The 12,453-nt window shown below is 39.6% G+C and overlaps 1 protein-coding gene across 1 annotated transcript in view; it reads left to right on the forward strand.

Moving 5' to 3' along the window:
- The window catches only part of LOC115373590 (doublecortin domain-containing protein 2-like), a 28,509-nt gene extending 18,862 nt beyond the window's left edge, over positions 1-9,647 (forward strand). The window contains exons 8-10 of the mRNA XM_030072075.1: positions 8,025-8,095; positions 8,796-9,173; positions 9,444-9,647. Of these exons, the coding sequence (XP_029927935.1) occupies positions 8,025-8,095; positions 8,796-9,173; positions 9,444-9,647 (653 nt within the window). The remainder of the gene's footprint in view (positions 1-8,024; positions 8,096-8,795; positions 9,174-9,443) is intronic.
- The last annotated feature ends 2,806 nt before the right edge of the window (positions 9,648-12,453 follow it).

The raw sequence follows: 12,453 nt of genomic DNA on the forward strand, positions 1-12,453 counted from the left end.
CAACCTGAAATCCAGTGATGTGAGAAAAATGTGCTTATTCACTGACAAACCCTGAACACACACACATCCATTCTGTCTTTCTCTTTTGCTCCCGTAAGTGCAAATACACAGAACAGCCCGTCTCTGTTATTTCTATAAGGCTCATTGTGCGCCTTGTTTGACATCAATAAAGCAAATGGATGGGCAAGGTGACTCTTCCAGTCCTATCATTAAAACCTCAAGGACAGGTCATTTTCATTTAATACCACAAACAAAAACACATGGTCTGAATAGCCAGCTGCGTTATTCACCAGGTTCCTTCTTTGAGCGCAGCAGGAGCCTATTCAGTTTCAAATAAATAACATTAGATCCATAGTGACATTATTTTGGTGATGAAAGAGGTTAAAAGTGTTATTGCTTTGATTCCAAGTAAAGGAAGCTGATGTTAAAGTTGAGATGTTTTTAAGAAAACTCTCGTTTGACAAAATCAAAATGGATTTTTTTCAAAGTGAAAATGAGAGAAATACGTGTGTGTCTGTGTCTGAGGATGTGTATTTCAACATGTGCACCCCACGCCTGATCTCGCAAGGCTAGATCAGCCTTCTGCCTCTGGTGTCATAAAATATGATGGTGCTTTGGGGAATTAGCCCTGTTAGCATATGTATCTATAATGCCTGGTCGACTGAAATGCGGTTCAAAACAACGTTGGGAGGCAGGAGACATGTGCACAAAGAGCCTGTGTGTCTTAAACCGCGTCTGTCTCCGAGAAGAGAGGCTCAGCGGCAAAGGATGAGGGCAGGATGACGTTGAAAGCAAGTTGCTTCTTGTCAAGTTCTCACAGAGGGAAAAGAGCGTTTTGTGATCTGTGCGGCTGTGGTGCATCTGTGTGCGTGAATGTTTGTGTGTGCACGCGTACACACACAAACGCTCGCATGTCACATCGGAGGCAACACGGCCGTCCTTCCCTATCCCTCCTTCAGTCTTTCATCCCTTTCATCTCCTTCTTTTCAGCAAAGCAAAAAAAAGGTTCCTCGTGACCCTTTGATGCAGGATTACTGGATTAAAGTGCAGGGTAGCTATACTAATCTGTCACATTAATCTGTTAACAAGTGTTTCAGCTGTGACATACAACAGCGCTGGCTGTGACATACAAAGTATAGGGTTAGGGTAACGTCTGACACTTTTAACGACACACATTTTCTTAACGTCTGCCACCTCTAATCTAGCCCGTTTTACACGTTTTTGCTCCTTTTTTTGGAGTGTGAGCTTACAGGAGCACATCTGAAGTAGTTGTGATAGGAGCATCAACATCTGAAGGATTTGTGTCTGACATTACACTAAAGTGGCTTTGACATGCAACGTAAATTGTTCGGGTAAACATCTGCCATTTCTGGAGATCTGAGTTTGCACGGGTGACGGGAAGGCATCTGAACGAGTTGTGTTCTCAGTAAATCTGTGATGTTATGATATTTTCGTTGACCTTTAGTGTGATCTTTAGTGTACATGTGTGTTTGCATATGTGTTGACTCATCTGTGTATTTTAAGAATTTATGGATTAACAACTGGTTTCTCTACTCCTCAGCCCGAAGCTTTTGTGTTGTCCATCACTGTCAGTTATGAACGAGCTACTTGCATTCTCAGGTGCTGTGTATTTCTGCTATTTTGCACTTTTAGCCCAAATGACTCATAGCATATAGTATATTGTATAGAAATATTTAGATATATGGTGATTGCAATGGGTGAAAATTACAGTGTACCCATGCCAGAGCACTCAGGAAATAATCAATATTATAATCAGCAAAACATCTGATACAGTAAAAATAAATAATAATAATAATAATAATAATAATAATAATAATAAAAAGAGTCTTTTCATTAAACATCAATGTTAGTTGAAAACTGAGAAAGAGATTGGCAGCCACAGTAGAGCATACAGAGTTTGGTTTCTAAATGAGATACCCACCACTCATTATAGATTATTAGCAGTGTTATTGGTTATCTACACTGTAAGACCTTTGCATGTAAAATAGTTACATGTTTAGAACATGTAATTAGCTGCTCTTTGTAGATTTTGAGAAATAAAAGCTATTAAAGTGTCTTCAGATATGATGAGGACAGTCAGTATTCAAGGTTCAGGCAAGTATGAGAAAAGTGACTTGCATTTTGTTTTAAAGCTGACTTGAACCTCTGGTCTTTATAAGAATTATGCTTCCCCGTTGTCTACAACAGTGTGACACACTTTGTTCACCCTTTCCTTTAAAAGGATGTGACTGCACTCCAAGGACAAGGCTACACACTGCTACACAAAAGAGATGTTTTCCACTCAAAGTTAACATGTGCCTCCATTCACGGGCACCTGTGGAACAGACGGAGCGGCTGTGAGCACAACTCGCCTAACATCGCCTAACAACATGTGAATTTCCCAGTTTGGGATCAATAAAGTATACCTATCTATCTATCTATCTATCTATCTATCTATCTAGACCCAAACACATATTTGCCGTGACAAATTTTATGGCGTGTTGAGGCATTTATCCCTCTCTATGATGGATTGTCAAGAATTCATATTCAGAAATTCATATAATTCTTTATATAAGTGCTGTGCCACACACAATAACTTATCAGTGCATTCAGGACAGCTGATCAGAGAAATGCTTATGACACTTTGTCCCCAGAGCTGCCACCAGCCTCGCTTCCCAACACCCGTGACAGTTGTTTTGATGAAATTTCAGCTATAGTTCACCAATTCAGCTCAAGTGGAAAATTACTTACTTTCTGTGATGAAACATGATTAGTTGGTTGCGCTTATCCATGACACGGTAAATTGTAGACATGAAGTCAATATGTTGCCAAGCTTGTGTTTTGAAATGTTGGCGTGGAGGGTGGAGTAAATCCGACCACTTTAGTAATCAATAAGTAGTTATAATTTTTAAGGTTAGTGGGTTACATTCTCTGTATGCTGTTCTGCTGTTTAAACTCATGAAATGTAGAGTGTGTAATTGTGTAATTGTGTGTGTGTGTGTGTGTGTGTGTGTGAGAGAGAGAGAGAGAGTGAGAGAGTCAGTAACAGATGGACAGACAAAGCCTCCAGTCATCAGATTTCACACCAACCAGTTGGGTTGGTTTCTCCGTATGTCACATCACTATAAACTCAATAACAAGTGGGCCTGCTGGTGGTGGGCCACGCTGTTATTAAATGTTATTAGAGGACCTTGGTCAGTGATTGGAGTACACTGCTGAGTGGCAGCATTTCATAATTACTATTCATAGTTACTACCCATGTCATTTTACACCCCATCATATCTCAGTCATGTGCAGAGTGGGGTGTAAATACCATAATACTGTATGTTGGGTTAAAGTTCAAAGTGACTTAGGCACATCATGTATTAAATCAATCAACTAATCTGGTGAAAATAGAATTTACATATAGAGAACATGTCAAATAATTTCCAATAATTCAGTGTTCAAAATAATGCTGTTTATTAAAGCACAGCCCTGTATGTGTTTCATAGCACAACGTCCCCCTTTACAGTTGATTTCCCAAAAGTTTAGTGGCACTGAGTGAATCTGGATTCCAGTCGTTCCATCAGCCGTGGGACACCCAGTGCATTTAGGAAAGCACCTCTGTCCTGTGCGCTAAAGGGCAAAGGCCAGCCTGTCTGATCTTAGTACACACTTTTGTCTCACAGCATGTACGCAGTCACAGAAAGGATAACTTACTGTAACAAATGTATATTTCATTGATTGGTGATGCTTTAAGTGTGTTAGTGTACTATGGACAGTACAAGAAGCTTTGCATTTTCAAACAACCTTATCACAGATATGAAACTAGGGATAGTATTCTTATGGCAATGCATTACATGTTTTTTTTTTTGTTTTTTTTTTTTTCTTTTCTTTTTAAGGTGTCTGAATCTACTTCTGAGCTAGCCATCTCCAGTGATATGGTTTCCCATTTATATGTCAGTGCTGCCAACATCTTTATTCCCTTCACATCCAGAACAGTTATGTAAGAGTGTTTCCAAGAAATATCTTTCCACAGAGAGCATCTTTATTCTATTGTCTGACAGAGCAATGACACATCAGCTCAGTAAAACTAGAATACATGGGCCCATCAGAACATCTGACTCAAAACATTACGGCTACTCCACTACAGTGTGGCAGGACATCGGCTGTAAAAGCAGCATCTCTCTCATCTCTTTCTGGGCCTGTTCATGTAAACGACACATTTATTCATACCCTTAGCTGATAACGTCGACTCACTTAGGTTTTCTGTAGAGTCAGGAGCTTTACTGCACAGTATAGTTTGCCCTGAAATGTTTCTTGGTGAAGTGGAAAAGCCTCTCAATCATTACATTAGGCCTTGCAAGATCAAACTCTGCATTAAAATGGGCTGCTATAGGCGTAGCTGCCCACCCCGTCTCTCCAATGAAAGACCAAAGAAAACATTAAAGCTGTTGTTGTGTTAGAGTTCAAAAAAAATATACAATACACAGTCCCAATAATAAAAATGAAATGTAGCCCTTTTTTCTGGATTTACAAACCTTTATTTGACAGCTAATATAATTGATGCTACCTAATAAAGAAGAGAAAAGCATTATTCATGTTTCTCTTGGGTTGCTGAGGTTGATCTCATTCACCCACCTGCAGCTGAAAAAAACACTGACATAATGCACTATAGATACATACCAGTGTGTTGATATCTAATTACTTTCTCCAGTGCAAAACATAATGCGTGTAATGAATGTAGGACAGAGTTGTGCTGTGGCAGTTTCAGTGAAGCGCAGGTTAAAGGTTCAGTCGAACACCAGCAAACCACAGGGGGTTGTTTGTTCTATATGTATTGTTTTATTAATTCAGTTGATTAATACAACCCATACATATTTAATGGCACAGCGTTTACATCATGTTACCTGGTGCAAACTGCACAACTCAGTGTCCCTGTGTGCTTAGCATCAGTAAAGGAAATGGACAAGCACATCAAAAGGAAAGACAGATCAAAGCAATGCAAAAGATTATTATTGTATGTAGCTGAGGTGGAGATCATACACACCACGTCCCATTTTTTACAAACCGGCGCTGCTGATCTGCACCCAGATAAAATCATGCAGCAGCGATGCACAATGAGTGTGTGTCCGTGTGTATGAATGTGTGCATGTGTGTGTGGAGATAGCGAGAGAGAGAGAAAGAGCGAGAGAGACTTAGTTTGTGAAGGGGTGGGAATAGGCTATTATAGTTGTATTACAGCTCCTGGTATCACTTTCTCAGCAAGGCGTTTAGCTGAAAGAGAGCTGCAAAATAAACAAGTTGTATTTTATTATATTTCTCTGGAACAACAGTCATTTGTTACTCTACGCTTCCTAAGAATGGCAGCAAGATCCATTTACATGAGTAATTGTATCTACTTACAGTTGCTTACGTTTTTTTCTCCACTCCACAGTGACTGATGAGGTCTAGTATCATTCCTGAAAAGTGTGTGTGTGCTGTGTGTAGACATATATGTGAGAGAGGAATTTTACATGTTGTATCTGTGGCTGCCTCCACATGCGTGTGTGTGTGTGTGTGTGTGTGTGTGTGAGAGAGAGAGAGAGAGAGAGAGAGAGAGAGTGTCAGAGAGGAAGACTGTAGACTGAAGTATGCAGACACACACACACACACACACACACACCAAACCAAACTCTCCAACCACTTCCAGTGCTACAACCCAAATCTACTGGCTTTAATAAAGAGGAAGAAGGGGCGATTTTAAATATTGTATTTAATTTGATTTAGCATTTTCATGAGCCCGGGCCTCATCCTCAAAATCACATTAAGATGTTTAGAGTCGTAGCGGCTCATCTACTGCTTACTGCTTACACTCAGTCGTCTGGCCCTCGCTGTTAATGAATGCAGGAGATTTCCATAAAATATTCTTAAAGAAGTCCATTATTATTACCATAACGGTTCATCTCCCCCCACAGCTAAACTTCAATCAGTTTTGCATTTGAAATGCATTAAATGTCTCCATAAACTCTTCTAATCTCTACCCAAGCAATATTTCTTCTTTAACTGGTATGAGTAGAAAGGGAAACTAATATTAAAGACATTAATTACACTGTTCTGTTATTTTTTTCCCTCTTCTGCGTCTCATGTGTGATTGGAAATTTCGGTCTCATCCAGTGTTTAAAAACAAGTGTGTAATTATGTTGTTTATCAGAGCGTACAGTTGTATTCCTCTTATGATGCTTAGGGTTAATTACTCTAAGGCCTTTGATTCACTTGTGCATGTGAAAACTGAAAACCCTGTATTAATTTAGCACTCCAACAAACCTGCTTTGCTGAGCTGATTGCTTCTGTTGAAATGAGTGCGCAGCCAGTTGCACTGTGATGTGTTCATAGAAACACAGGCATACGTGGCATCACTTGTAAACTTACTCAGGCAGTGGTTTACACAGTAAATGATGCAGGGGCTGACAGATGTTCCCTCTGGGGGCCTGTGCAAGATTTTGTCTTGTGGCACAAACTGACATTGTAAGCTGTTATCAAGGCTTATCTCCATTATTTATGCATTTTTTCCCCCTGCTAGTAGGCTAGTAGCCTTCAGTCCGTCTTACATAGCGGTGAAATGGGCAGCATATGGCAACGTGTAGCTTGTAGAGGCAGACAAAACTGGAATTGTCAAGTGGAAAAGCTTCAGTAAGCAGAGAGCAATGCATGGATTTCTGTAGAAAAATGAGCAGGAAGATGCCTCAAAAGGGTTTGATGAAGTTTGTGCTTGAATATGCAGTATTTTCAAAGCAACAAATAAAGTCAAAGGTGTAATAAATCTCAACAGGCAGAATGGGACAATATCCTAGGTTTTCAAAAAGATATTTGATAGTTTGACTTCAGCAGCAAAACCATTGCATGTCTTGATGTGACATTTGTAGTTTTGGATCCCTCCTGTTTACCTTCAGCTTCGACACTGAGCCTTTCCCCACTGATCTTGTAAAATGTTTATTCGGTCTCCCTGCCACACTTCACTTCCATTGTCTGGGGAAGTTGTTTACTTGTATGAAATAGTCTGGTTGTGTCTTACTTTTACCACCAGGTGTCACTGTTGTGCTGTGTCTCCTTAAAAGCGCCATAGCTGCTGGATAAAATCTGAGTATATACTCCAAGAGTGAATGAATAAAGGCAATCTTTTTTATAGAATAGGTTTTATGAATTCCTGAAACTATGTAATGGATTTTGATCGGTCAAGTTTTAGAGTCCTGTAGTGTAGTCCAGAAAGGACTATGTAACCTCAAAAATTACTCAACAAGATGAAAACAAAATGAAGGTTATGATGCCACAGAGGTGACACCATGTTCACCTGTATTGACCTATTGAGTATTTATATTTGTACATGGAGTTCAAACTCATAGATGACACATGTTCTGATACAGCTGGCTGAAGTCTTAATGAGCCTCCTCAACACCGAATATCCAGTTGTTGTGATGAAATACAGACAGTATAGTTGTTGTTACCTGAGAGTGGTTCCTCACACTCCCTTTTATTGATCTCTATCTGACTTTGGCCCAGGCATGCCTGCATGGACACCTTTCATTCACTTTCCGTCACCTTTATCTTATACTGGCTTTACAACAAGTCTGTTCAAGACACACAGTGACACACCAAGATGAAGCACATAGAATACTATAGGCACTAACACTGCAGTGAAACACACTTTAAATACATTTTTTCTCACCTCAAAGAAACAGCAGCCACTCTCCAACAGCCATTCTTTTTTGTATTTTTTGTATGATTTATATTGTGTTATTGTTATTTATGTAATCAGGGAGTCATTAGAAAAGAGAGCTTGCTCTCAACTGGCCCTCCCTGACTAAATGAAGGAATGAATGAATTAGATCAATGTGTCGACTTCCACATAGTGACATGAGCAGTTGTTTTTCTGTTCTTTATCACAAATACAATACAGTTACATAATGTAACACATTTAGTATTTATTCCTCTTCATTACTTTAGGTCTTGTTAGACACATTTATGTGCATTGAAAAATAATTGCTCTGGTTCCTGTGTGTTTCCAGATGACCTGGAATCAAAGGCTGATGATGGGAACACCGAGGACAAAACCCCACAAGACCAGCCCGCTGAGGAGGTACAGACATTCTTTATATAACAGAGGCAATGTTCAAACAGTGCTACCTTTGCAAAGCAGATGTAGATGCCTGTTCTTTGAGATGTAACCTCTCCTGGGAGAATTCTTTGGCAACGCAGGCACTTACCCACCATGTTTCCAGTGATCCAGCTTACTACATAGTCACCTGTCATACTTTACCTCTCTCTTTTAAATCTGTTTGTTAAGTCTCCACTGTGTCTATGTGCTGGAAAAACAGAATTGTCATAACAAGACCTTGAAAAAAAGGAAAGAAAGAACTTTAACCTCTCTATTTCCCAAGATTTATAAATGCTATCCAGGAAACTAAAGGCCATTTGGGGTGGAGAACATTTTTAAACCACCCAAATATATACCTGTTAACTTTTCAACCCCGCCAATGCCGCGTGGGTGAACTTTATTCAATCTCACATAATTTTATTTTAAATTCTAGCGAAGAACCCAAGGTTTCCAAGGATACTAGATATATCCTGCTGAATTACAGGGAAATGTGTATAAAATGACATCTAGATATGTTTTTATTATTTGATTTAATGCTGCAGCCGTAAAACAATGGCAACTTGGGTTTGAATATTTCACTGCGCATAAGTGTGATATAGCAGACGCAGAATACGTATGTGCCATTGTTCACAGGGTTAAAACATTCATTGCCATAAATTGTTTCTGTGGTATTGCATTACAGAAACCTACATCAGAGGATGCTAAAGCCACAGAGGAGACTGATGGTGAAAAGGCAAGAGAGAAGGAGGAGGCTGCTGCTGAAAGCATTACCAAAGAAGACGACTCCACCAGCAAAGATGAGAAGAAGGAAAACCAAGAGCCAAATAATGAATCAGGAGAAGCAACAGCAGGACCTGGGTCGATGAATGGAGGAGGGGAGGAAGAGGGAAAAGAAGAGGTAAAGGAAGACGTCACTGAGGAGTCTAAAGAGAAAGTTGAGAGTGAGGAACAAGAGCCCAGCAACAAAAACAACACTGATAAGATTCAGGACACAAATGAGAAAGAGGATGGCAACCATACGCCTCCCTCTGAGGATGGGAAAGAGGAAGAAGAAAAAAATGTAGGAAAAGAGGAGCAAGATAAAGATGGAGGAGAAGGGGGCAGAGGCAGCAAAGAGAACGGCAAAGAAACAGGAGAGAAAGAAGAGGAAGAGAAAGAGAAGGAGAAAGAGAATGAGAAAGAGAAAGAGGATGAAAACAGCAGTGAAACAGCGGAGAGTCAGTCAGATAAGAAGACAAAAGAGAGTGATAACAGCAGTGGCAGGAGTAGCAACAGTAACCAGGAAGAACATGAGACCAAAACAAAAGAGGGTGCCACTGAGGGGTCAAAGGGAGAGGAGAGCGAGGCGAAGGGGGAGATCGATGGGGAAGACAACGGGAAGCAAAGTGAAACGGAGGAAGTGGAGGAAGAGGAAAAATCAGCTAGCACCAAAGATGCCAAAGCCAGTGAGGATAAAGGGGAGGATGACGGTAGACAGAGTGATAACAAAACAGATGATAAAAGGGAAAAAGAGGAAGAAGGAAAAGGAAAGTGAAAAAGAGGACGCTACACAGAGAATGGGGGGAGGAAAGGGAGCTGAAAATAGCAATACTCGAGATACCATATGAAATTAGGGTGGCAGGGTGAACTCCTGGAAAGCAAAGCAAGGCTTGACTGTAATCAAAGATGACACATTAAAGCAATACTTCACTAGATGGCCTTGTAGATTTTACATTGAGAAGGAAATTGTTACACAATGGTAAGCAACTAATAGCAGCTTTGAATGACTGGATGCAAAAATGAACTTGTCAAGTAGAAAACACAATTTCAGCTACTTCTCAAATGTTTTGAAAGATGATCCATGACAGTCATGTCTCAAACAGATAACCAAAAACTAGGGCTGGGCAATATTATATTAATATCACGATATAAAACTAAATATCATCTGAGATTTTGGATATTGAAATATCGGGATTTGGCATAAATGGTGTGTTTTCTTACTTTTAAATGCTGCATTACAGTAAAGGGATGCAGTTTTCTGAACTTAATAGATAGAGAAGATGTTCTATTATTTACTTCTACCTGCTTGGTCATCAAATCCACATTACTAATTCCTGTTTATCAAAAATCTGATAGTGTAAATATTGTGATATTTGATTTTTTCAAATATTGCCCAGCCCTAGCAAAAACTATAATCATATAATCTTAACCTTTAAACAAGATTTAAACTCATTTAGGCTGCCTTATTGTGTTAGTATGCACTGTCTGTGAGCACTGTAGTGAGTGATGTTGGGAAATGGAAATTGTTTAAAATTCATAAATACATATATTTATCTTCAAAGGGGTATGGTTATGCTAGCTGCTTGTTTTTGGCTGGTTTGGACTGTGAGACAGCACAAGTGTTAGTACAATAAGCTACTGTATGTGTAATAATGTGAGCATTTGGATGACAGCTGCATCTTCAACTGAATTAGATTAATGCACATAGTTTGAAATTTCTCTCTGCAAAGCTGTTTCAGATCAGGATGCTTCTCGTGTGCATATTTGTTCATTTAAATCTGTCTTATACAAGAAAATAAAGAATCGACTATATTAAATAAATTATACCATTTGTCAGTCAGATTCATGTTCAAATGTGAATTACAACTGAGGATTCTTAGACTGTGTGAGTGGGATGCACTTTAATTTAGATATTTATGACACACGTATATGTCCACTCTGTGTCTACTCCAGTCATTGTTCTTGTGGATTTTTGCCACAGCTTCAGTAATTTTTTTATGTATTTACCTCTTATTAGGGGAAGTTATTTTGTCCTGCAGGCAGGTGGTCCCTCCATACGTTTGTATATCCATCCCTGTATCTTGAACTCTACTGAAATTTGGTGAGCACCCCATGCTCCCCAAAGAAAGAGTCCTCTTGGTTAAGATGCCACAATGTCCAATCTGATATCTCAAAATCTATTGGACGGACTGCCCTGAAACTTGGCAAGCGCTTTCATGCTACCCATAGTATGAATCATGTCATGCTATGGGTATGTGACCTCATGACCTTTCTTGGTGCGCTACCTTCAAACCAAAATGTAAAATACCCCATTCTTAATATGCACCAAGCCAGAGGGCCCGTGCTTGTTAGACATAGAAGTTGTCTGTTTTTGCCATTCCAGCAGCCATGCTGGACCTAAACGTCCATGAAGGATCCTGTAGTTTTGTTGATGTGACTTAAAGAAGAATGATCCATTCCCAAAATCCCAGCCTGATACTGGCCTATGAAAATATCTGGGAAAACCATTGTGAAACCTGTCCTGAGGTGTCTACATGAGTGGTATATCTAGATGCTTTCTTCACATCTGTCTAATATGAGGGGGGAAATGTCATCTTTTATATATTTATTTGTAAAAATTCCAACAAATATTTTTGTGAAAAATCTTAATTGCCTCAAACTTTTTATATGGGTAGCAGTATATCTGCTAACCATTTGCATTTCCATCCCTAATTTCAGCAACCAAGAGTGAACGAGTGATCTTTATCTGTTTTAATCATGGGAGAAAGGGAGGGTGAAAAACTAAAAATTATATAGGTTGCATAAAGACACTATAAACCCCCACTCGACAGGAAGTCGGTGTGTGTGATCAGATTTAGTGTCGATGATGGCCTCTGTGCCCTATGCGCTTTCCACAGTGGTTCGAATTGAGATTCAGGCAGTCAGTGTGTTAGTGAGTCACCATCCCATGGGAGAGGGAGAACATGGGTGAAGAGATGGTGAGGGAGGAAGAGAGAGCAAAGGGGAGGAGAAAGTGGCGGCATGAGACAGAGAGAGAGAGAGAGAGAGAGAGAGAGAGAGAGCATCTGTGAGTCATACAGCTGCTCGAGTCGAGGTGATGATCCTCAATGTTCTATTTCTGGAGGCACCATCCATCCTGTGTTATCTCTCCCACTGGTCTCTTTCAGTGTGTGAGTGGGTGTGTGTGTGTGTGTGTGTGTGTGTGTCTGTGTCTGTGTCTGTGTCTTAAAGAGACTTAGCTTAAACTTATTTATTAAGCTGAAGACAAGAAATACCATATATATTGACTGGAAAATAAAAATGAGATTCTAAATAGTATTATTTATTTATTTATTTATTGGGTTTTTTTTGTTTGTTTGTTTGTTTTTTGTTTCTTTTCTTGTGAATATCAAGGAGATCATGTGAGCTTGTAAACCTACAGTATGCGATGTAATCTGTAGGAGATACAGTTGGGTGTAGAGAAAGGGGAAATGCAATCAGGATAGATGGATTGGACAGAAAATAATTTCCATGCTAGTGGTCATTTTTACTGACAAAGTAATACAACAATAACAGCAACACATAAAACAACTTACACACGC

Source organism: Myripristis murdjan, chromosome 16 (assembly GCF_902150065.1).
Source record: "Myripristis murdjan chromosome 16, fMyrMur1.1, whole genome shotgun sequence".
In the NCBI taxonomy this organism is placed as follows: Eukaryota; Metazoa; Chordata; class Actinopteri; order Holocentriformes; family Holocentridae; genus Myripristis; species Myripristis murdjan.